Raw genomic sequence first — 25,203 nt, 5'->3', positions numbered from 1 at the left:
CACCAACATCACCAAACATTGTCCCATGTGCAGCCACTGGCTCCAGTCCCATCTCCTCTGCCTGACTGGGGCTCGTGGCCACCTCGACCTCAGTCTCCCAGGTATGGAAACAACAGGAATGGAAATGCTTCTGTAGGTGCTGGGCTAATCTAGAGCAAAAGTGGTTTAGAGAAGAAAAATAAATGTAAAAAGAGAACTATTTTAATCCTGTCAGTGACTGTATTTCTTGGGACCAGTGCAGCCCACAGGCCATCTGTCTCCTGGAGAACTGGTCTGTGAGACTGGGCACAGCCAGATCCTCCAGCACACCATGGCTTAGAAATCAGCTCCAAGATGGGCAGCAGTGTTTTATTTGCTGGCTCAGGACACCCCTCCATGGGCAGTAATCCCCTCTTCATCCTCCTGAGGAGAGCCAGCTGAAGGAGAGATCACCAGGATTTGCCCCGAATAGCCTGGGTTCACAGTGCAGCCTGGAGCCAAGGTTTGGATAAGCATAAAAAGCTTTGGCTAAGCCATATTAAAGTAAAGGTAAGATGAGATCACTCCACTCCTGATCACCCATGAGCAAAGTATTGTTTTCAGTTTCCACAAGGGAGCCTGACTTTTGAGGAGATGGCTTTTCCAGGGACTGCTTCTCTCTGATGTTAACAGGCGGTGTCAAATCAAAGGAGTTTTTTTCTCCCCCTGCTTGTCATCACCCTCAGAAGAGTCCCATGGAGGGCAGATCTGGAAAACTTCCTGGCTGGCAAAGTCCCTCATTTATCACTACCAGGCACTGAGCAAACTCTGCAAAGCCCTCCTCATTTAAAGAGCCCCAGACATCCACATGCTGGCATTCAGGAGAAAAATTTCCTAAATCTAGAAAAAAACAAAAAAAAAAACCGGGTTGGAAGGTGTTGGGGAGATGCTTTAGAAGCAGCTCCTCCTGTCCTAAGCCTTGGGGTGAGTGAACCAAACCAACCCAGGGACAAACCTGTCCTTTTCAGCTGCTGCCTAAAGCCATGAAAGGAGCCTGGTGGGTCTCTGCTCCTCACAGCCTGATTTTAGGAATGCTGATAAAGCTCTGCCAGTGCCCCAGGCACAGCCCTGCTCCCATGATTTCCCCTGAACATTTTTTCCTGGCCCAGTTCACTGCCCCACTCATGGATTTGCTTCATCTCAGTAACTGATTTGCTCTTTCCAGAGCCCTAATCACTGAAACAGAATATTTAACAGAACCAGACGTGTTTATCCAATATGAGGAGTCATAGTTGGCTGGGAGGATGTGGAAACAAGTGAGGGAGGCTGCCAAGTGCTCATGAGCAGTTAATGGTACAGTGCAAAAAGACAGCTCCAAAAAGTGAAATTTAACCCTTAAGGACTAAACTTGTTCCTTGCTGCTCTGCCCCAGCTCTGACAGATGCAGTGCATCAGAAGTGAGACTCAAAACATCACTGAGGCCACTGGATACTGCAGGGTGCTTGTTGCTCTGGTTTTTAAAAGTGTTTTCTTTTTTAGTTCTTTTGAACGTTTTAAAGTTCTCATAAAACTTCTTTAGGCTTCTGATCATGTTTACATATTTCTACTGGAGTTCTCACACACTATTCATGTAAATAATGATTGTTTTACATTCTTTGTGTGAGGAGAGAACTCATAGACTATTAGTTTAACCAGTGTAGTTAGAGAAGTAGCAATTTCATCCTCCAATCCACTGTCACTTTTAGAATTCTATATATTGCAAGGTCATATATAAAATTATCTGGGTTTTTTTCTCTCTTGAACTCACCAAGCTTCTGTGTACTTATTTTGTGTCCAATAGCAACAGGTGCTTGTGGTAGGTACATTTTTCTCTCTTTCAAGATTTTTCATAGAGGTGTACAGAGAGAAGAAAGAGAAAAAAATTTATATTTCTATTCTTTGTTTTTCCTATGTGGAATGTGTTTGGAGAATTGTTTACCTGGGTTGATTGCTTGGTTGGATTCTGGTGAGGATTGTTTGAGCCTGATGGCCAATCCAACCCACCTGGGGCTGGGCTCTTGAGAGAAGGCCAAGAGTTGTGAGTTAGATATGGGAGTTAGAAAAAGTAGGCTTGTAGTTTTAATATCTCCTTTAAATAGTATATTAACATATTATAGTATAGTTATAATAAAGAAATCATTCAGCCTTCTGAACTAGAGTCAAACATCATCATTTCTTCCCACCAAGCTCACCTACGTTTACAATAGGTGCTCACTTCTGTGACTGCAGATTTCTCCCGAAGTGTCTCCTGAGCCCCAGCTCTGCAGCCCAGCTGTGATTTGGGTGGATCCTGTGCCACACTCAGCTCCTGGCAGGCACCAGGGGGCAGGAACTTTGCTCTGGAGCTGCCTCATGTCAGCTTTGGCCATTGGGACTTCAAATGCTCAGCATAAAGTAAAATTAGAGCACATCTTGCCCTGCTGATTAAGGCTGGTAATCACCAGAGTGTGAGGAGGAAATTCATAGATTATCCTCCTATTAGAAATGTCATTCTGGGACACATACTTGAATTTAATACCTGCACACTTGTGGAGATTTTACTTGCATTGGAAAGCCCTCCAAAAATTGTAAAAAGTTGCCAAAAGGAGATTAAATCCTCAGCATCTCAAGGAGATGTTGCAGAAGCTCTCTTGAGGTTGGGAGAGCTCAGGAGCAAACCCACAAATCCAAAGTTTCTTTAGGGAAAATCAGGCTCTGATCCAGTTGAAGAGACAGCAGCCAGTCCCTCTGAGCTCCAGATCTACAGACATTGATATTTTTTCACCGAAAATCAGAAACTGAGAATGACTGACATTAAAACACAACATTGAATGTCTCCAGTGAAGGCAGTAGCAATCAGTGATTTGCACATGAGTCTTATTTTTTTGGCTGAGTCTCTGCCAGTGTTCCAATACTTCCCCCCCTGAGCATGTAAAGGAAAAAGTTAAAACTATTTTGGTGAGGATGAAAGGCAGGACGTCCTCAGAGAAGGGAAATAGCTTCAAGAGAGAAATTCCTCTTCACCTGTAAAACATGATCTCATACTTGCAAGTCTTTTGGGCTTGCAGCTAAAATGGTTTTAAGAGAAATATTGCCTGTGGGGCTAATCCAGGCTGCTATACAAGATGTAAGGAATTTTAGGAGAAGTGCACTCCCTAAGGGATCACTCATGGTAAGCATGGAAGAAAGGAAGGTTTGGAGGGTAAAAAAGAGGATTGGGTTAGATGGGAATTTGGGAAGAAGTTCCTCCCTTTGAGGGTGGGCAGGCCCTGGCACAGGTGCCCAGAGCAGCTGTGGCTGCCCCTGGATCCCTGGCAGTGCCCAAGAATGGAGCAGCCTGGGACAGTGGAAGCTGTCCCTGCCATGGCAGGGGTGGCACTGGATGGGATTTAAGGTCCCTTCCAGTCTGTGATTCTGTGATAAAATGCTCAGTCCCATCCTCCCACTCTCATCCCTCTGCTTCAGTTTTGTTTCGGAAAAATGCATCACCTGTCTCCCTTGGAAACCCATCCCTATGGCAACATGCAGGAATATCTGCATGCAGACATGTCAGAGCTTTGACAGCCCCTTCTTTTTGTCACACTTCTCATGGCACCATCCTGGAGCTGTTGGAGAGATGATGGGAGCTCGCCTCTGTCAAGCCACCACTTGGAAGATTTTCCAGAGAACTTGTTTTTGTATTCTTTCTCTCTCCTGGCTCTTGAACTCTCAGTCTGTGTATCACGACTGTGATTTTATCTGAAATGTGTTGCAAAAAATCCATGTATTTGCCTTTATCAGCAAAAACCATAACCTCAAATGAGATGTTTTTGACTAGATCTACTTTCCATGAAGCCACCACCCTGCCAAGCACGAGCTGCTTCTGTGGCTCTTTCCAAACTCAATCCCACACTGGCTTTTCACTTGTGGGTTTTTTTCCTCAGATGCTAAGAAAGTTCATCTGCACCTACACCACCAACATGGGGAATTTCTCACTACACTCTTTATTATTAATATTATTATCATTTTCCTCACTCTGTGAGTAAATTGCCACCTCTGAGCATGTCACAAATTGACCAATTAAAAATACCCTGTGCACTGCTGGCTGTGGGTGATAAGAGGTAGTCTATGTGTATGCAGGGAGATAACCCTGGGATCCAGGAATTGCACTCAGAATTCTGATTTCAGAAGTATAAAACTCCTCCCCAAGGGCATGTTACCAACCACAGCCAACAGCTCCTGGCTGAGTCCTGAACATCTGTAGGTCCAGAAAGGTTGACACCCTTTGGAGTGGTGCTCACAATGAGATCTGTCACAGCTGGGCTTTCTTTGCACACAAAGACATGGTAACACAGGCTTCAAGCATGTTTTTTGTTTAATCCCTACTGGACAGAAATGCATGACTAAAATTTCACACGAGGAAAAAAAAAAGTTAAAAATAAACTGTGGTTTGTGACATCAAGATGTACTCGGAGCTTTCATTAAATCGCACAGCCAGTATTGAGCTGATCCTGTCTGATCTAGATTTTCAAGGCCACAAGAATTGCTTATTCCTCACCAAGAACAAGGGACAAGTTGGTACCTCATACTCACTGTGGAAAAGCCAGGTGTGGATGAATAGACACAAATTAAATGGCAAATTCTCACTCTTCCAGAGAACTCAAGGCACTCTGCTGAGCTGTGCCCTCCTGAGAAGTCTCAGAGGCTCTGGCTGTCCTTGACAAGACCAGGAAAATAAAGGAATGCTGTTTGTAGAGCCAAAACCAAGAGGATAGAAAGGAATAATGGCAATTATCATTTGGGCTATAGGTACAACTGAGATTTTCTCTCACTTAGAAATCATGAATCTTTTTGGAGATCCTTCCTTGGAGGGCAGAGGGCAGAGTTACACTGACACCCAGCACTTACCCCACTGAGCCACTGCAAAAATCCAGCTGATACAAGAGATGAAAAAGAAGTCCTGTCATTCTGAGTTGTAGCAGAATGCATTTCAGCATCAGCCTCTCTGCTGCTGACACAGAGGAAAGGAGAAGGAGCCTGTGGCTGCAGCAGGAATTATCCTCAGAACAACCAACTTTCTATTGCACCTGTGACTGGGAATAGCTCTGCACAGACATAGCAACAAAAACATTAAAATATTTTCTGCATTTAATGGAGTTTGAAAAAGATTCCTTTTGTTTTGTTTTTTTTTAATTTCTCTGTGCTTGTCTTCCTGCCAACGCTTATGTCAAAAACCATCACAAAACCACTCTGAAAATACCAATCCACAAAAGTGGTTCATCCTTCCTAGACATCCACATGCAGGCACACTTCAGGGTCATAATTGGGCAGGAAAAATGCCTTTTTTTGCTGTAAAAAGCAAAGCAGAGCCCGTGATGAGCTTGGGAGGCAGGATTGGATGGAGGAGGTACGAGCTGCCTGAAGATCCCAGTCCTGGCTGCTGTCAGGAATGACAGATGGTGTTTGTCAAGAGGATAGAGATTTACCTTCTTATTTTACCATCGAAATGTAGCAGCAAGAACACCACCAACATCCACTATTTTATCCAATAGATTTAAGAAATATATCCCACATTAAAAAAAAACCCAAACCAACTAAGCCCAACAGGATTCCTGCAGGAAAACACAGTGCCAGATGCAGCTGGAAATCCCAATTAAAATAAGCAGTTGTGTTTACCAAGAGACAATGTCAGCCATTGCATGTAATTTATTTTCTCATTAAGGAAATGCACTGAGCACATACAGAGATTACATTCAATACAAATGTATCATTATAGAACCATGTGAAGATAAAGATACAATCAATACCTGCTTCCTGTAGCAGAAGAGATTGAAGAAACTGCTTCAAGCTGAGAATGCAATGAAAAATACTTACAACAATTTAAGTGATACCAATGAGACGCTGGAGTCCAAATTAACATTCTCAGCCAAGATCTGCTGCATTGTTGCAATCTTTATATCCAAATCTTTATCAGACTGGTGCCTAGAGACTAAAAATAGACCAAACTGCCTTGTCTGAGCCCACCTGAACAAGGAGAATCCAGCCAGTCTGAAGCCAAAACCTACATGAGATGATGGAAGGATCCACACTGGGAAAAGAGCACAGTAAAAGAAGGAGACAGCTCGGCCCTGTGACAGCTACAAGGCAAGTAAGGGTCACACTCTGCAGGGAGGGATCACTGATTGACCTTGCAGCAGCTCTAGAGTTTGCAGCCTGAATAAAATTTTGGTCAGTGTGAAGAATTCTACTACACACTGCCCAGAACTGATTTTTCAAAGAATTATACTGAAAAAAGTCACAACACAAAGCTAGGGGGAAAACTACTTTGCCACGTATTTTGTGAGTTCCATAGATTTGATGACCTAACCTTTTTCCTACCAGGCAACTAAAACTAGAACTGGAACAACCACCTCTACTTCAGTTACACCAGCTGGACTTTCAGCCAGTCCTGTGCATGTTGTGTGCCAGGGCTGGACCAGATCATCACAGCTGGACATTAAAATCTACAAATATCACTCATCTGCTTGCCTGGTGCTCCGAGTTTGGGACCAAAGGAGGCAGTGATGCACAATGCCTTCTACTATGTGACCCCTTCTGGATCATTTACTTGGTAAACTTGCCATGAATGGGTTTGTTAAAAATATTGATTTAGTCTCTCTTTACACTTCTAAAGACATTCAAATCATTTCATTCACTTTGCATAATGAAAAGGATACATAAACCACCTCAACTCAATCACATCACTGAAGGGGGAGACACGTACAGATATATGCATTCTTACTCTCAAAGACTGCAGTTTAGGGCAGTGGAGAATAATTTACATAACTGAAACCTCAAGAATTATAAACTCAAATTATGATTAGCCTCTAAAACAGGGATTAATCAGTTGTTTTTAAAACCAGCAAGGAAGATAGATTAAGCCAATCTTCGGATGGAATACCAGTTCAAAACCAACTTCCAAGCTCTTCTCTTTTCTTCTTCTGATGCTGTGGTAAAATTCTCAAAGGAACAGAAAAGAGAAGACTAGAAGATGTTTTTTCCAAGGAAATACACACAATGGAACCATTGAATGGCTTGGGTTGGAAGGGACTTTAAAGACCATCCAGCCCCCCTGCCAGGAACATATCATATACAACAGAATATACCTCCATGCATTATTATTCTCTTAATGACTTTCTCTTATCAGTTTGTATTAATACTAAATAATCTGTATTTCAAGTTTCCTTTTGTCCAGTACGCCAATATATTCAATTCAATATATTGAATATATATATTGATAATTCAATTCAATATATATTCAATTCAATCCAATTCAATACTCTGAAAGATTAACTTGCTTGTTAGAATTTTCAGTCACTTTGTGCTTGAAAATTTCAAAGCTTGAAAATTCAAAAGCTTGCTTTTGAATATCTGCCAACGGTAAAAAGTATTTGGCAGGCATTTGCCCTTTACCTTACTACCAGGTTACCTGCAGCAAAAATTCCTCCTTATCCAAATGGCAGGAAAATGTTATGTATTTTCACAATCAACCCCTCAGGATAAGCAACAGGGCAGCGTTTCTTACACAGAGATCAAGACCTATTTAGCAGATGAAACAATTTTTATCTAAACATCTGTCAGGTCTTCCTACAGCTTTTTGCCTAGTGAGATACATGGTACACGGAGCGATGTGATTAGGAAATATTATCATCCCTTGCTAAGAAGGCAGAGTTGTTGTTTTCTTCTTGCCCCTTCATGTCAGCTTCATGAAGGGGTGCCAGAGCAGAGTGAGGATGAGGAGGGAGAGGCTGGAGCTGGTGCCCCTGGGGGCCAGGCTCTTGCCGTTGCAGTTGTTGGAGTAGCAGCAGTGCACGCTCACCCCGGGCGCCCGCGCTCCGTCCCGCCTGGCCCGCTCGCAGAAGGACCTGAACGAGCAGGACTTCATGATGCCACCTGCAACAGAGCCACAGTGAGCCCAGGGGGGCTGCAAACTGCACCTGCAGCCCCCCAGCACCAGCCTGACCACCCAGCACCGAGCACCAACCTCGGGCTGGGCTGCTCCTCACACGTCAATGAATGCCGCCACAAGGCAGCACCCCAACAGCTCCCACTTAAATATCTTTGGATGTGCCCAAGTGCAGGGGTTCATCAGCTTCTTTTCCATCCTAATTTCCAGCTAAATCACTTAAGTAACAAGTGGGCAATACTGAAAATGCTTCTTTCCAGCTTTCCCACAGAGTGGGTGCAGCTCACTGTGGCACACAGACAAATCATTCCCAGGGGGATTCTGTGTCAACAAAACTAACACTGAGATCTATTAACAGGGTTTATTTTGAGAGGAGACACTTACTTCTGGCTTTCTACTTAACTTACTATGCACTCATCTCCTTCCAACACTGATTATTTATTTCTTTTGTGACAAATGAAACAAGTCTGACACATTTGTGACACTTACTTGCTTGTCCTCTAATGACTGCACAGGCATCTGCATGGCCTGGACACTGCTGACTTCCTTGTCTGTTGCAGTCATCATCACTAGAACCTACACAGGTGTAACACTGCAGTGCTTCACCTGGGTGGAGGGAGAAAAGACCACTTAAGAATTTACAACAAGTATTTAAAAATATCAATCTTTCCAGTATGGTTTCAAGCACACAGAAAAAAAAATTGCAAAAAAAGCTTTGGAAAATCCAAAGCGTCTGCAAATCTTATCAATGTGTTTTGTTTTTTTTTTTTTGTTTGTTTGTTTTTTTCAGAAATGGTTCAGATACTGATCAAAAAAGAGTAATAAAAAAATCAACCCCAGATTATTTAGTTGTTATAATCTGCACTTAAAATAATACAAGAAACACCTGATGTTCTGTAACTGCATCTGTATCTTCTTGTAACATTTTCAAAGCAGAGCCCAAAAGTTGTTTTTTCCCCCCTCCATCGTGATCTTTGGTCCACAGTACCATGAACAAGCACATTGTACACACATGAATTCTTACAATGATCCAATATTCCTGTTCTCCTAAAGTATCAATTCAGCTGGAAAGCACAACAGTGTATCTTCAGTTTTGCTCTTGCTTAAACACAATACCTCAATCCTATTTCTTTTCCTTGCCTCAAACTACATGGTATTTTCAAAGGCAAGCATGAATTTGAAAGATATTTCAAACACCACTCTTGATGCTTGCAGAGCAGAAATCCCACCCTTGCTCTCAGTGGGGACATGTGAATCTGTCACACAAAATGACCTGAAACCCACCCAATCCAGGAGAGGAGCCCAGAACAGCGAAGAGGCTCAGCCATGCTGAGGTAGGAAATGCAAATGAAGTAAAAAAAGGAAAGAAAAAGGAGCTGACTTACTTTTGAGGACAAAAAAGGAGCTGACAAGAACCAGGCTGAAGACTGTCCACATCATGGAGATCCAAGAGATGCACCATTAGGCAAAGAAAGCAGTTTGTTTGCTATTAGTGCCTTAAAGCTTCTCCTCCATCCCTAATCCTGTGCAGAGGATAACTTACAGGATAAAGAGGTGTTCAAGAGTGCTACTTATGGAGCTTATTCTGGCTGCACCTCTGATCACACCAACCTCATCTCCACCAGCCCTGAAGGCAAATTCTTCCAGGAGCAGGAAATTATTCACCTTTCAGTGCCAGACATGCTTAAAAACCATCCTGTCACCACATGCCACAGCCTCCGACTCCTCCAGCAGCCTCATTACATTTGCCCATGGGATTTGCTGGATCAGGGTCAGAGCATTAAATATTTTGGAGGATTAAGCCTATGCTTGAGACTTGAGTGGTCCAAATCCAACACATAGACACACATATATATATTTAGAGAGACATTAAGATATAGACCTAGATATGTGCACATAAGCAGCAGACTCTTGTGACCCACAAAGTGTTCTAAGCAGCGACCCATGAAGTGCTTTCTGTGGAGGAATTAATTCCCAAGAGCATCTGGTGCTGAAATAAGCAAGTGAAGGGCAGAAAAGAGAGCCATACTTATCTTCAACTTCCAACGAAAAAATTTATTTACAATAGAGAATTTCATTTGTGACATGCATTTTCCTTTTTTTTTTTTTTTTCAGATTTTATTTTACAAATCAGCAAATGCAGATAAAGTTTACATTCCTTAAGGCAAGAGTCCCCATGCAAGTAATACATGTTTATATTAAATCCAAAAGACATCCAACATGGGAACTCATGTACAAAGGGAAGGCTAGGATCAGCAATTTGTAATTTCTTAGAGAACTTGACAATCTCCCTGATACAGGAACTTTGAGATCAACTTGCTATGAATTATACTATGAAAACGCAAACAATAGCAAGAATTTCTGATAGTCATCTTAGTACTGCATACAATTAAATCAACTTTATTTAGAAAGAAAATACAGTAGTGCATACGAAAAAGTGAAAATATAACCTGTCCACATAAATGTATGGACATCAGTGTGCCAATGGTCATATTGCACTCAGTATCGAAGTCCAGAAATTTGGTTAAAAGTTAGCTTTTCCCCATTTTGGCAATCAGTTCATCACAAATCTTTGTTAATTCTTCTATCTCTTTATTCTGGAAAATAAAATATGAAGTATTATGAAAAGGATTGCTGCATTAAGATGAGGGTTTTTTTTTTATTTTAATATTATCTAACTAGTGGGAGACATGTGGGAAAATTAACTTTTCTCCAATGCTGAGAACAGGAGATCTATACATATAGATATATGTGCATATATAGTACAACTCAGTGTTCACATTCATAGTACAGCTACATCCATTCAAACAAATGCTTCCTTTCTTCCAAATACAGCTCCTCTAGTTTTAATAAATCAAATTTAGCACCAAAGCAGACAGCTTCTCAGCAGTCATTCCCAGCACACAACAATAAAGGAAATTTGTTTCTAGCCTGCACTTTCCTATTTTTTTCATTATTTTCACCCTTCCTTGCAGAGCTGCAAGCAAGGACGAGCTGTTCTATGCCAAAGCAAGCTCCCTTGGCTGAGCTAGAGAACACAGAGATATAAATAGGCATTTCCTACAGACACTTTGGAATTAGCACTGGAATTACAGCTAACACTAAAAAGGGAAACAGAACCTGAGAGAAAAACTAAAGCAAGGTCTGGGAACTGAAGCAAACCAAGGTCTGGGCTGCAGAGGTGCACCCTGAGCTCTGCCAAAGGCTGAGCCAGCCCCAAACACTTGGGCTCAAATCAAACCTGGTGCACACAGTGGGGTTTTGCCTTAAAATTTGGGGAGAGCTGCTGTCCCCAAGGCCAGGGAGCTGCAGGACAATCCTCAGGCAGAGCTTGGCTCCTGATTTATTTACCTTTTGTTCCAGTGTTCTCTCCAAGGCATCCACTTTGAGCTGCTCCTTCCTAAGGCTGGCCTGGTACGCTGCCTGCTCCTGCTGGGCCTTGCCTCTCACTTGTGCAATTTCAGCATTGGCTCTGCAAAAAACACAGGGTTTGGTCACATCAGCTTCCCTACAGGAAAGTGCAGAGGGTGCCTCAGGGTGGACAGCACCTTAAGAAATGGGGGGAGAGCACAGGGCTGCCTTCTGCACATCTTGAGTATATTCTGAGACTCATCCCCAAACACTTTTCACAACCCCCTCTCTTGCTCAGCAGGGCTGCAGAGTCTTTTCTTACTGTCTGTGTTGCTTCCTTCATGATTCTCTCAGATACCTCTGCTGGGGTCACAAATATGACTCAGGTAGAAGTGTTTTATGGCAGTTTCCAAATCTGATCTCCACTTCTGGGGACTGTACTATGAGTCCTGAACATGATCCCTAGAAATGCTTAATTGGCCACTATGCAGTAATCTAGAAAAAATAAACTGGCTAATGCCTTCTTCCTTGATCCTCTCATGAAAATACATTAAACAGATATAAAGACATTAGCTAAACACAGAAATTCTCATTATTGCATTCTTTCTGCCCTCTATCACAGAGCAGAATTTGCTTTGCATATTGCAGTCTGGGACGTGAGGTCCAGCCATGGGAATCCTTCTGCAGCATGAACTCCTGAAAAAATGTGTGCAATTCATGGACCAGCCCTGGAAGTGTCCAAGGCCAGGTTGGACAGGGCTTGGGGCAACTTGGCATAGTGGAAGGTGTCCCTGCCTATGGCAGGGGGTGGAACAAGATGGTTTTAGGATCCCTTCCAACCCAAACCATTCTGTGAATCCATGACTCAATTACCTGTCCAGTTTTTCCTCAGCATGAATTTTGAGTGCCTGATACCTCTGCTCCTCCTTCTTCACTCGTGACAAATATTCCTGTGCGCACTTCTTCAACACTTCTTCATTCTTAAAAGAGAAAATGACACCAAATTTAATCCAAGAGGTTAATTTCAGGACAGGCACCTGTTTGCGGGAGTCACACAGAGCTGTTTGAAGGGCTGCAGTCCAACACTGACACCCCCTGCAAGAGAATATTGCACAATGCAAAGAGATTTACAGTTTTTCTGTTTGCACTTGATAGCTGGCTGCAATCCTTCACCTGAGGACTATGGTTTGTCATGCAGAACACCAGAATTAGCTGGAAACACAAGCCCTGCCTTCTGTTCAGCAGCACAGCACATTCTGGTCCACAGAATCTGCTCAGCTCTGCTCTCTAATGGAGATGTTAAGGTGACTCACCTTCCGAAATCCCTCCAGGACTTCTTTCATCTTCTCGTATCTCCTGAAAAGATCTGCCAAGGATTTCTCCACTGAGTTCAGATCAGCCAGAGCTTGCTCCTTCTCCACTATGAGCTGCTGAACAGTGTGGTGGGAGACAGATTTCTCTCTCTGTTCATCCTCTGAAAGAAGAGAGGGGTAGAGAAAAGAGAAGTTTCAGAAGGGTTAACAGGAGTAACTCCACTGATTTCACTATCATCTGCATTTTCTACACTCTGCCCTATTTGTGCATTAATAAGTTTACAGGATCCAGAAAAATCAGATTTATATAAAGACACAAGCCCGTTTAGGAGTACAGCTGCTAAATACAGTGACATTGAAATATTTTGATGTTGGGGGAAAATGTGAATGTATCTCTCTACTGATGGTTTCTTCACTCTCAAATTGGCTGCTCCCATGAAAAGGCAAGTGTTGGATTTCCCCTCTTTGCCTGAAGATGCACTAGCTGAAGGACATTTATGCACATTCCCAGCACTGGCCACAAGTTATTTGCCATTGTTGATAAATGTCTTTCATCTCCTGGCACCTCTAATCCTGCACAAACAAGGCACTTTGTGCAGTGGAAGTCAATTCTTCCCTTGGAAAAGCTGTGTTTTACCAGCTCTCAGGACTGCTGGAGCAAGTGGCAGAAAGGAAATCTAACAGTAGACAGACTTCCTAAGTGTAAAAAAACTGCAAAAAACATCTGCCAAGCTCCTCCTGTGTACAGTTAAATTTGAGCCAGGGATGGTGGGAAGAATGTAACAGGAATACAAATCCATATGGAAGAGGAATTTTCAAGTTGGAATATCCACTTAACATGGAAGAAAAGGTCTGGCATTGTCTTCCAAAATGCTGCACTGCTTCCTTCACATCCTAAACTATGATTCTTCTGCCTGTGTTTTAAGGATTACTTACTTTGAATGATACTGAAAGGAAAACCCACCCACAAAACACAGCAGTTTTATATTACCATTTTCCTTTGTTTATGATAGAAACTAAAATAAGGTAAGAAGTTCTCCTGTGGAAAAAGCTTGGGGCATTTCACAATGTACGACTTTTCATTTGGGCCTTTATATTTGGAAACATAAAGAACTAAACAAGTTTGGGGTTTTTATTTGAATAGATGATTTAATCTGAATTATTTATCGTGCTGGTCAGCTCCAAAATGACCAAACTGAGCTTCATCTCTTCCTTTTGCATATTCCATCCAAAAAACCACATTTTTGCAGGCCTGACCAAGGCTAGAGCAGAGATGATGCCATGCTGTGCATCAGATCCTGGGCTCTTCTGCTCACCCCTGACAGCACCTGGCTGGGGCAGAGCCTGACCTGAGCTTATTTTGCTCTGTGTGATACAGAAGATGAAAAGAACCAGGGAGGTTCTCATGACCTGCTTGTAACACCTTTATTTTACTGGTGAACAAACACCTTTGTTTGACATGGCAGAGAAGCCCAGAGCCCTGTAATACAACATCACTTGGATATATTTAATGCTTTATTAAAAATAAACATTCTTTCCTGTTTTGCTTTCTTAGAGACACCCTGTATTCCTCTGTAATGCCAAAATTAATGCGTTCTCAATTTAAACAAAAAACATTTGTTGTCTTTTGTTTATTTTTCTAAACCTCAGAGGCTGTCTCCTTGTGTTCCAGCACTAGATTTGTTTAATCATGCTGGAGATTACACCCTGCCTAGATAATTCCAAACCCTTTCCTGGCAGGATCCTGTTCTCTGGCAACACTTCTGTCACTGCAGCTCCAGGCAGGGCAAGAGATCCATTTGCATCCTCATCCAAAATATTTTCATTTTAATGTCACATCCCTACTTTTTGTGGGACTGTTGTCTGAGGTATTTTAGCAACTTCCTTACTTGTTTCCAGGGTGATCAGGAAGTTAATAATTCATGTCACACTCCCTCACAACTACTGAGCTCATCCTCTTCCTCCCAGCACATTGTGGTCCCTCCTGTCTCCTCAGCTGGATCAGCTCCTCCAACACTCAACCCCCAGCACCATTTAAACTCACCCATGGGAAACTGGGGCAAATGCTACAGAATCACAGAATGGTTTGGGTTGGAAGGTACCTTCAAGCTCATTTATTTCCACCCCCCTGCCATGGGCAGGGACACCTCCCATTAGACCAGGCTGCTTCAAGGCCCATCCAAGTGATGCTCCCAAATCAAAGTGCTTATATACAACAAAAGGCAGAAACTTGGCTGGAAGGGGACTAGAGTTTTATGTGATATTTTCATAAAATCACAGAATGGTTTCGGTTGGGAAGGACCTTCTATTTTCTAAGACCATGATCTGGTTTCAATAAAATGTGCTGATAATAGTCTGCCAGTCAATTCTTAGATAACCTTACACATCCTTAATTCTAAATAAATTTATGAGGTTACGTGATCAAAATATTTTAATTAAATGACTTCCACATCTGCAGCACACCCTGCCCAGGGCTCATCAACAATCACAGCAGTATGCTCAGGACTAACACTATCCAACTTGACAGAATCAGAGCAGCACCACGGCAGATCCGCTTTCAGCTCAGCTCACCACTACTCACACAACTTAATGGGAATGCAACAAACAGAGAACAAAAGCAAAAGAAACTAAAGATGCAAAATGCTGGTGTGAAAGTTGGTGAAAAGCTTTACTTACCAGGCTTGCCTGTTTTGTTTTTGCAAGCAAATAGCAAGAAGCAACGAAAACGGAAGCAAAATAGAAAAATCGGGAATTGTTAGGAAAGCAGCAAATAAGTAATGCAACAACCTGTAATGCACAAAGCATAACATCTGTTTGTTTTTCACAAGGAGAATCTCATAATGTATTCAAATGTAAAATAATAAAAAAATCTCATCATATAAATCTCATAACGTATTTGAGTGTAAAAATAAGGACACATTTTTATCAGGGAAAAAAAAACCCCAATAAACCAACATTAGAAACCTGTCAGTGAAAAGGAATTGGGGTGGGGATTTTGGTTGTGAGCCAGGTGTGTGCAGGGAACACTGGGGTCACCCAGGCTCTGGTCCCTGGCTGTCAGAGCAAACCTGGGCACCAAGCACAAAGCAGCAGCACTGCCTGGAAAGCCTGGTTTTTCCTCTCTCCCACTCCTCAGTGTAAACTAAGAGTTAATTCTTAGGGCTTGAGGCAAGGGATTGAGGGGTTTAAGAAGAGATTGTTAGGGGTTGAGGCAAGTGTAAGAAAAAAAAAGGAAAAAATATAAAGCACAAGTAAAAAATCAAGCCAAGTGACACTAAACAGGGATCTCCACACTGGCAGCTTGCACAGTGTGGCATGAAGTAATCACAGCAGCTAAGCTGGGTAATTTTGGGTTCCATATATGTATGACAGCAAATACTGAACCTTCCACAGCCCTTGGAATCAAAGGCAATTGCTGTTTGCAATGCACATCTTTCAGTGCCTTTAGAAGCAAACATAGGCAGTCATATATTGTTAATATGGGATATTTTCAGTATTCATTATGCACACACCAGCCTACAAAAAGCTCAGCAGGACCTATCAACCTCATTGAATATTCATCAGAGGGACTGGTGAAATTGGTTTATGTGGACTGCCCTTCTAACAGGGCTGTATAAATAGTTCAGAAGGGTTAAATGATGAACAGAAACAGCACAGGCATTTCTTTTGTTAAGATGCATATTCTGCTTCAGCACTGAGGCATTACTGGGATAGCAGGTCACTGAAGTACATGCAAATAACAAACACACATTTCCCTCCACATGTGGCATTCGGATGAGCAAATTCCTTTATCAGAAGGGACAGCAATTTACAAGAAATGGCATGACAAACTGGGAAAATTAGATTAAAAAATTACATTAAATGCAGGGAGAAGCCTCACATTTAACGTATTACCATGCTGTAGAATTTGCATACTGCTCTAATTAACACAGAAAGGATGTTCTCTGTGTTGCTGTTGTTGGTTCAGCTCCTTTGCAAACAGACAGCAAATTAAATTAGTTATAGCCACAGCCCTTAAAAATTCACCATAGAGCATTTGAGAGGCTCTGATACTCTGAATCTGAAGTTTAAAGATCTATATACTCATAGTCAGTGGCTCAATACTTACTGAATCTTCATTTCTTTGCAACAAGAGGAAGTGGCAAGGGTGGAATGTACCATGTACACCAAGGCCTCTGCCTCAGGATTCCTATTCTGTATCTTACTGTCCCATTGCAGTCTCAAAATCTGCTTTTTTGTTTTGTTTTTTTTTTTTTACGTTTCTCAAAATAGAATTCAAATTTATCTGTTGTTAACTGTATGCATAACTTGGGGAAAAAAAGGACAAGTATGTCTGTAGGACTGGCCAGGTTCAGGGTGGAAGCCACACCAGGGTATCTTCACTGCAAACCAAAATGAAATAAGCTCTTTGCATACTCTGGTCACTCCTGCTTGAACACTTGCATGATGACAATGACAGACACCATGTCAGAAGGCAGCACATTGGCTCAGTTGTACATATAAAAGGCAGTGGAGGCATAACACCACAGAGAATGAAGCCTGGCATATTATTAGTGTTTATTATTAAGTATTATATATATATTTCATTAATTACTTTATTTATTATAGCTGTCATTCTTGTAAAATTTATTTGTAGGTCCATTTTACCCTTCACTTGAAAGAAGGCTGGGATGTCTCCCAGTGGCCAAGAAATCCAGGAAGGCAGCAGAAGCACCAGACACTAGTGCTCCACTCAGCAACTCTGGCCTTGGAGATCCCAAAATTCCACTCAGCCATTTGCCTTTCTGGGAAACAGCTGGAGCTGAAGCAGTAGAAGGCAGCACAAGCTATTGGTGCTTTCTACAGTCAGACTATTAAAAAGAGCTTTAGAAATCTTACAGGAGGCTTTAAAATCACATCCCAGGGGCTGGAACCACTCGAGTCCTGCAACCTTTGGGTTTGAAGTGCTACTGAGCATAGGGGTTTTATCTTTGGGACATGCTGTTAGCAAAGGTGTTTTCTAATTACTGAGAGGCAAAACTTGTCACAATTTGGACTTGAAAGGAGACCCCTGTGTCAGTAAGTAACTGTGGGGGTGGATTGGGCATTTGTAACCTCCCAGATGGGATTGGAGTTAATCTCAGTTTTGTTCTGATCGATGCATTTAGCACAGATAATCCCTGTTGTTGTGAAGAGCTAAGTTTGGTATCTGCCATTAAGCAGCTGCAAGCTGATGCCTAAGGGGTTTTTAGGTCACTGAAAGTCTCTCCTGGAGAAACCCATGAATTTGAACCTGTTTCCTGTGGGCCAGTTTGCTCTGAGCAGCAGGGAAAGCCCTGAGCTTTCTGTGTTACCTGAACTGCCCGGGGGCTGCTGCCTGTGAGACCAGGCCCTGACTTTTCCTTTTCTGGTGTCCTCAGATGCATTCACAATTCCCTGCAGCATCAGCAGATGCAGCCAGCATCAAAATGAAGCCCACAGACTTCAACCAGGGAGCATCTTTCACAGCAGGAACACCTACCTATCATCTGAGCAATCGTCTTCTCGTATTCCGCAACTATTTTTCTGTAAGAGGGGAAAACAAAAAAAGAAAAACTTTTGGCAAGCAACATCATTGCTCATGCTTATTTAGCAAACAACACTAGCAGAAGCTGAACTGTGGTGCTTTTAAGAGATACAGAACCCCATCACACTTTTATATGTTCCTTATTGCCCAAATAACAAATAAAACTGACAATTTTAACACTGCACCTGATTTTTAACTCTCCATGGAAATCAATAAGGGTGAGGGGAGGAAGAAGAGAGTGCTTTGAAACAGATTCTGTTTTTTGAAACATCACATGTCATGATTATAAACATAAACACACTGGCCTAACTCAAGAATTACAAGGAGCCTGATTTTTCCATTACTTTCTCCCCTCTTCTCCAAATTTGTGCTGGTTTGTTTTTAATATAAACATCAAGTAAACTTATAATTGGGAGCAAGTAAACCTAACAGGAGTAGTGTTGGCTATCATCCAAAATGTATCTCATCTTCTAAATGAATCTTCTCATGATTAAATGATTCACTACCACTTAAAAGAACAAGATCAAAATATTCAACTATGTAGCACAAAATCCATCATGTCCCATTTCCCAAATCTGTTTTTGAAACAGAGGTGGCAAAACTCTACTTTTAAGACTGTTTTATTTCGTATACTCACGGTAGGCTTTGAATTTCCTTCTTGAAAAGAGGTTAGCCAAAATAAGCAGATTAAATGTGATTTAGAAAGATGATCCATCCCTTCCCAGAGCCAAATAAAGCTAATGAAATGAGACTAGCTTGATCTGTGCTTTGATTCATGAGCCATGCAGGACCGTCTACAAAAAACAAAATTACCCCACACTTCATCTGGTGGATATTCAAAACAGCTCACTGGAGTTGGAATACACCTTTTTTGAAACTCACTTTCACTGGCTTTTAGAGCTCTGCTGCAGTTGGTGAGGTTACAGAAAGGATGTGGGAATAAAACTCAGGAAAGGACAAATTTGCAGAGCTCCTAAATAACAGCTACAGTAACTCCAGAACTGCCTCAAATCTGAGTCACAGACAGAGCCCAGAGCAGGCCACCAGGCCCTAAGGTCAGCAGCATCTCCCCTGCCCTGGCCCTCCAGAGCACTCAGAGAACAGAGGAAGGCCACAAGGCACTGGGATTTTTCCTTTCAACCATAAGTGACACTTTGGAGAGCAGAGATAACAGCAAGGATTTTGCCTTAAAGGGAAGGGTTTGGTTTCATGTCCAAAGCAGATTACCTCAACAGCCTGCTGTAAGCAATGAGGATTTTAAAGCTTTGTCATGTCCTTGTGGCACAAGGCACCTTTGGGAAGTTTTACCATCCAAGAAGAGGAAGCCAAGGACTCGGGGTACTCAGGGTAAGGAACACAACATCACAACACTGCAGCACTTCCCAGGGAAGGATTTGCTCCAGATTCTCGTCAAAGGCCTCTTTCAGTCAAGCAGCCTAAAAAATGGTTATTACAGCTGGGGAACCAAAGGATGCTGCTACCTCATCCCTCTTTGGGAGGGCACATCTTAACCCCAGGCTGACACATTACATAGGCTTAAATTACCACTGACTGCACATTTGTAAGGCATAAAAACACCAGAATCCAGGGCTACAAAGGGTCTCAGAGGTCACCTGCTTGACTCCCCTTACAGAGTCATAACCAAACAGACCTCCAAATAACCACAATTAAGTATTTCTTGCCTGCATCTGGTTAGACTCTTGGATTATGGTTCAGTCTTGGATTATGGTTCAGCTCTTTGATAACTACTACATTATTAAACCTCTGGCTTCTGTTCTCTGGAGTGGAATTTCCTCCAACTGATCTTTTGCTGGAAATTTAGATGAATTCAGGACATTCCAGCTACACTATGCAGGACATGGGTACAGGAGCATTGCTTCTCCTTCTCTGGGAAGTGATTGCTTTTGTGCTTTCAACTCTAAATAATCCCTTCACTCCCTGCTTATCATTATGTCATATCTCATTGCTGCATCTCTAATTTACCACACATGGACTGCTTGAACATTTAAACTTTCAAGAGAAATCTTTCTTGGTGCACATATGCGTGTTTATCATTTTGTGACAATATTAGCCAGATTTTTTCCTTTCAACCACGCGTTCCAGGCATGTGCCTGTGGGAAATTTGGCTTGGTTATTGGGTTGTTTTTTTTTTTCAAATCAGACTTTCTGGAGGGTGGAGACATACACACAAGCAAATTACTGTGTGGAAGATGAAGGTGTGCCAGCTGCTCTGTGTCACCCCTGGCTCTCCCTCCATGAGGGAAATGCTGGCAGTGCCCACTGGCAGCCAGCAGACACGTGCACCCCGACACAGAACAGACCAAGCACCACACTTGAGTGTGAGCTGCACACTGACACATTCCTCACAATCCCTCATTTTGTTCCCTCCTCCTTTTGCTCCCTGGGTTTGACTGCTCGCAGCCACTCCGTTCTGCTTCTCCTCATTAAGCATTTCAGGGCTATGCCAGGGCTTTGTTCCCCGTCCCAACAGAGCACAAGGGAGGTGAGAGAACTCAGCTGGGCCCTGGGAGGTGGCAAAAAAGGAATAAAGAGGCTGCCCTTGCCTTTTGCAGATGCTTCTCTTAAGATGCTTTGGCTCAGAGCCCTGTGCTGCTGCTATTCCAATCTGCCATGTGCAATTCCTGGCACCCATGCAAGCGTTTGTGGCACTGCAGCTCCCTTCTACTCTCCCTCCCTAAGCACAGTTTTCCTGGATATAAGCAATTGCTTATGTAGGTCATCACTAGAGACAGAGTTTAGCTTTAAATCACTGAAACTCTTCATTTTGGGAAGAAGCTGGTGCTAGAACAGAGAGGATTTTAAAGATAATTCAGTCTCAGAAGCGATTGTATCAATTATTACTTAAAGGAGGGATGCTAAAATAATGTGACAGTTTTCCTTTCTTTACGAGTTAAGAGGGGAAGACCATTTTTTCTGGTTTTTGAAGGTAGAAAATAATAAGCTTTAAAGACTCCACAGAGTATTTTATACACTCTGTTTTGCAATTGATGGCTTACTCAGATTCAGATCAATGAACTGGCCAAGCTCATTGCCTTTCAACTGACTGAATGGGAGGCATCAGTGCTTCTTTGAGCAACACTGCTCACATCATCCACTACAGGGATTTTGTTGTCATCCTTACAAGTGGTAGGACCTAGGCTGGAAAGGAAGGTCAAACCATGTTCCAGTGTACAGATATTTAATGTAACAGAGGCAGGGTGGCACAGAAATAGAACAGATACAACCAGAACAAACTGAAAAGCTCCAGGTCCTTCTGTCAGCTCTCAAAGGGAGCAAGAGAACAGAAGCCAAGAGAACTACTGCTTAACTAAAATCAACCTTAGTGTGTGCAGTAATTAAAAAACCATCTTAGTTCAAAGAAAAGGGTGTAGAATCTCCCTAAAAGCCAACATTGATAGTCCAGAATGGTTCCTTTACAAGAAATGCTTTTCTACTGATACTGGCTGGATTTCTATTGCTGAACAACCTTACAATGATGTCCTGGTAGCAGCCTGTACTACTGCAAATCCGCATGTTCTTCTCTACATTCCTTCCTTTTTCCAAGCAGAACTACTTATGGAGAGTGAATTTAATGTGCATTTAATGTGCACTCCACTGCCACCTCTGCAGGCAACGCATCCAGTCTGAAACAGATAACCTGCAGTAAAACCTCCCTTATCTCAGTATAAATGAATAAGATTAGCAACACAGGAGTTTGCAATGATTACCCTGAACAGTGGTGCCCACCATACAGAGAAAAGACAAAGTATCAGTTCAGGATCAGTGCAAAGCCTTAAGTTAAAAATAACAAAGCAAATTCAGCTAAGCAAAACAATTGTATGAGCCTGATACTCTGTGTACTATCCATAGGCTGAGATTCGGCTCTCTGACAGAGTGACCAATTTAATAACCCACCTCATTTCCATCACTTCCCTTCTGCTTTCTTCATATTTCTCTTTCCACTCAGATACTTCCCTTTCCTTGGCCACAATCTGAAACGGAAGACAAAGGGAAAAAACACCACTGAATTATTATATCCATTTTTTCATTGCTATTGCAAGCCACACTAATATGATACACAGCTTTGTAAAAGACATAATTTTGTTCCTATTTCAAGCAGCTTACCATTTTAATATATTTATATAGCAATGTCAGGATGCACAGTGCACAACAGGTTTAAAAACATAAAGATTTCTTTTCATATCACATCTACCTTTCACATTTGTAAAACAAGTAAAACTTGAAGTGTAGCAACTTTTGCTTTAGCGTGGCTGAGGATGGTTCCAAGAACAGAACAAGCCATCACCACATAAAGCATTTGGGAGAAAACAGGCAAGAAGGGAACAACAAGGGGCAGGTTTTTCCTTTCCCAAATTGTGGAAACAGTTACCTCTGCTCTGGCCAGGCGTAGTGCAGAGTCCAGGTCCTGCTGGGGGTAGAGCAGAGCCGTGGTGCTTTCTGCATCCGAGGTGCCGATGCGGGAGTACAGAGCACTTTTGGAGATGGAAACATCTGCTGGGATAGCAGGTTCTCTCTGTGTGTTTGTTTTTTTAAATACAAAGAAACAAACCATTAAATAGGTGTTTAGCTCATGGGTTTTCTGGGTGTGGTGCTAGGGCTAGAGTTCTGTGCGCCTCTAAATTACAACACAGACAAGGAGCTCTGAATTAAGCAATCATAAAATATGCATTTAAGATCCACAAGAAGTGCCAGGAGAGTCATATTACCTTTACAGAGAGAAAATAAAGACAGAACTTTGCCATCAATATTTTAAAGTCTTAGCTTAGAAAATGTACTGCCTTTCACTACAACATCCACAAAGAAATGCACATCAGCAGGAGGAATCAGATTTGAAAGCAGAAAACTTAAGGGGAATTCTGTTTCCATAAAAATAAATCAAGAAACCAGAAGCAAGAGGACAGCTCACTTTCTTAGGTCTGGCCTGTCAATACATGGCATCTCTCATAAAGAATGGCACATGGAAAGTGTGACTATGCAGGTGGCACTGCTGCCCCACTGGTGTCCAGCATGCGATTAGTCAGTTAAATGAGGCTTTTTTTGCAGCTGTCAATTTTGCTCATGTCAGCAGCCCAGATTAAATAAGGGAGAGCAGCATGTGAAATGAGGAGAGCAAAGAAGAGGAACGTGACACTGAGATGCAGGAGATGTCTCACAAACAACCCAAGTTACAGCACATTAAAACTGAGGAGAATACAAACGATAGTCCACAGAACCCAGAATGATTTGGGATGGAAGAGACCTTAAATCCTATCCAGTGCCACCCTTCCACTGTGACACCCTACACTGCCCCAGACTGCTTTATCTGCAATAATTAAGACTAGCAAGAGTACTTCAATTATTTTTTACATAAAAGAGAAAATAATTATTTTCTTGTATTTATTGTAAAAGAGGGTTGCATAATTTTTGCTTTAGTTGTTTTGTTTGTATTTTTTAAAAAGAAAATATCAGAGTCATGGTCTAGTGACTGAAGCACAGGAATGTGAAAGGAGTAGACAATGTCTGGATCAAGGATCAGTCCTCATTAATTTCAACATCACATATTCTTGTCTCAACGCTGGTAAAGGAAATTTTACCAGATTCTATTCCATAAAACATTCACTTCCTCACAGTTCTTTTCACACTGCCCAGCATCACAGAAAGCATCCAAGCCCACTGTTAATTTTGTTGTAATCCCTTGTGAGCTCTTGTATCACACCTGACTGAAGAAGCTGTGTTAAAAATTGTACACAATGCACACAAGACCAGATGTTCTGGATATCACATCTGTAAAGAACATGAAGAAACACTAACAACACTAAAAGACTAGGCAAGGAAATTTAATTAGAACAAGAATAACCTAAACAGTACTTACAGAACACCTCACTGCATCTTCATTTACAGGAGACTCTCACTAATTTGCTTGGTATTTTTTTTTTTACACCTAGAAGTTAATTAACTCTTCTAGGATTTATGGAGCAGGCTGTACCTTCTGTTTTTGCTTTAACATGAACACCCAAAATAATGACAAATTCCAGCAGAATTAGGAGGTGCAAGCTCAAACTCAGAAGAAAACCATTCTAAGATCTGCATAGCCTGTGCTCCTAAAAGTACCTCCCAATGTAAAACAACTACACAGGAAAAAAAATACCCCTGGGATACAAGCTCAGACACGTCTGTAAATGCATAAATACCAAAAATAAAATCCCTAAAAATACTTTACTCTCTCCTTAAGGTAGGAATAACTGAGAGAGAAGAGAGCCATTAGATCATCAAAGCTGTCCTCCAAAGAAAGGCCATCCCTCAGATCGATCTGTTGAACTGCATCTGTCACATTTCAAAAGCTTCCTGCAGCTTAATTTGCTGGATTTCATAAAGAGATTGCTGGAAAATATTCATTGTGCCAAGGAGAAACACAAACGTTTTTCAAGCTCATATAAAAACTCATCGAAGTAACTGCTGGGAGGATGACAATTTTTAAAGAAAATTATTTAGAGCATTCAATATGTATTTGTAGGTATTTTTATATAGTGCACAACAGATCATTAATACGGTTATGTTTTTTCTAGCTCTCTTTACATTTGAGAAAATTGTACAAAACAATAGCAATAATGACACGCAGAACAGCTTAAAATTTCCAAAAATGACCATTAAAACTCTTGGAATTTAACCACTGATCAGAAATGCCCGTGGTAGTGGCCCAACCAGCGTTGCCCTAACTCTGGAAACACCCTGCACAAGCCACAGCTGAGCTCTCTGGCAGGAGAAACAAGTAAAAGTCATCATGGCTTTACTTTAAAAGCCAATTTTACACAGCTCTTGACTGATGCATATAACTCAGTAACTGTTACTTGCTGCCTGCAAAATATTCCTACCCTGGGAAAATAACAGCACCTGACCAACAGGATGATGGTATTACTCAAAATAACCTCATAATAATGCTTTAACACCTAATTGCTGAGAAGGTAAGCAGTTAATTGGGGTAATAATCATCACAGGGATTTGTAAGTCACTAAACCTTGCACAAAAAGATTAGTCTTCAGGGGAATTACTACAAAAATGTAGGTCACTGCAATCTTAGTGTAAATATCTGTGAG

At 41.8% G+C, this 25,203-nt stretch overlaps 2 protein-coding genes across 17 annotated transcripts in view; both read right to left on the bottom strand.

Moving 5' to 3' along the window:
- Nucleotides 1-5,643: 5,643 nt before the first annotated feature.
- Nucleotides 5,644-9,620, bottom strand: LOC144246615 (uncharacterized). Its single transcript, XM_077784731.2, has 3 exons — nt 9,286-9,620; nt 8,390-8,506; nt 5,644-7,887 (listed from the first exon to the last, which is right to left on the bottom strand). Exons 1-3 carry the CDS (start codon nt 9,338-9,340, stop codon nt 7,688-7,690), a joined length of 372 nt encoding a protein of 123 aa, XP_077640857.1. The 5' UTR covers nt 9,341-9,620; the 3' UTR covers nt 5,644-7,687.
- A 657-nt stretch (nt 9,621-10,277) lies between these two features.
- Nucleotides 10,278-25,203, bottom strand: part of TACC2 (transforming acidic coiled-coil containing protein 2) — a 125,852-nt gene continuing 110,926 nt past the window's right edge. For all 16 annotated transcript variants that reach the window (XM_021529303.4, XM_031505294.3, XM_077784730.2 and 13 more), the window contains 7 exons: nt 22,500-22,643; nt 22,025-22,101; nt 18,065-18,108; nt 12,565-12,725; nt 12,125-12,231; nt 11,252-11,372; nt 10,278-10,497 (listed from right to left, as the gene is read on the bottom strand). In XM_021529303.4, coding sequence (XP_021384978.3) covers nt 10,432-10,497; nt 11,252-11,372; nt 12,125-12,231; nt 12,565-12,725; nt 18,065-18,108; nt 22,025-22,101; nt 22,500-22,643 — 720 coding nt within the window. In that variant the 3' untranslated portion in view covers nt 10,278-10,431. The remainder of the gene's footprint in view (nt 10,498-11,251; nt 11,373-12,124; nt 12,232-12,564; nt 12,726-18,064; nt 18,109-22,024; nt 22,102-22,499; nt 22,644-25,203) is intronic.

Source organism: Lonchura striata, chromosome 6, assembly GCF_050655825.1.
Source record: "Lonchura striata isolate lonStrDom1 chromosome 6, ASM5065582v1, whole genome shotgun sequence".
NCBI lineage: Eukaryota > Metazoa > Chordata > Aves > Passeriformes > Estrildidae > Lonchura > Lonchura striata.
This window is presented reverse-complemented; position numbering and strand designations above follow the sequence as displayed.

What these genes read in the sequence shown, in the direction of transcription:
- LOC144246615 (XM_077784731.2), bottom strand. Translation starts at nt 9,340, where the DNA reads ATGATGTGGACAGTCTTCAGCCTGGTTCTTGTCAGCTCCTTTTTTGTC. An exon ending in CTCCTTTTTTGTCCTCAAAA is followed by an intron (nt 8,507 to 9,285) that starts GTAAGTCAGCTC and finishes CCCTCCACCCAG; the next exon opens with GTGAAGCACTGCAGTGTTAC. An exon ending in AGTCATTAGAGGACAAGCAA is followed by an intron (nt 7,888 to 8,389) that starts GTAAGTGTCACA and finishes GCTCTGTTGCAG; the next exon opens with GTGGCATCATGAAGTCCTGC.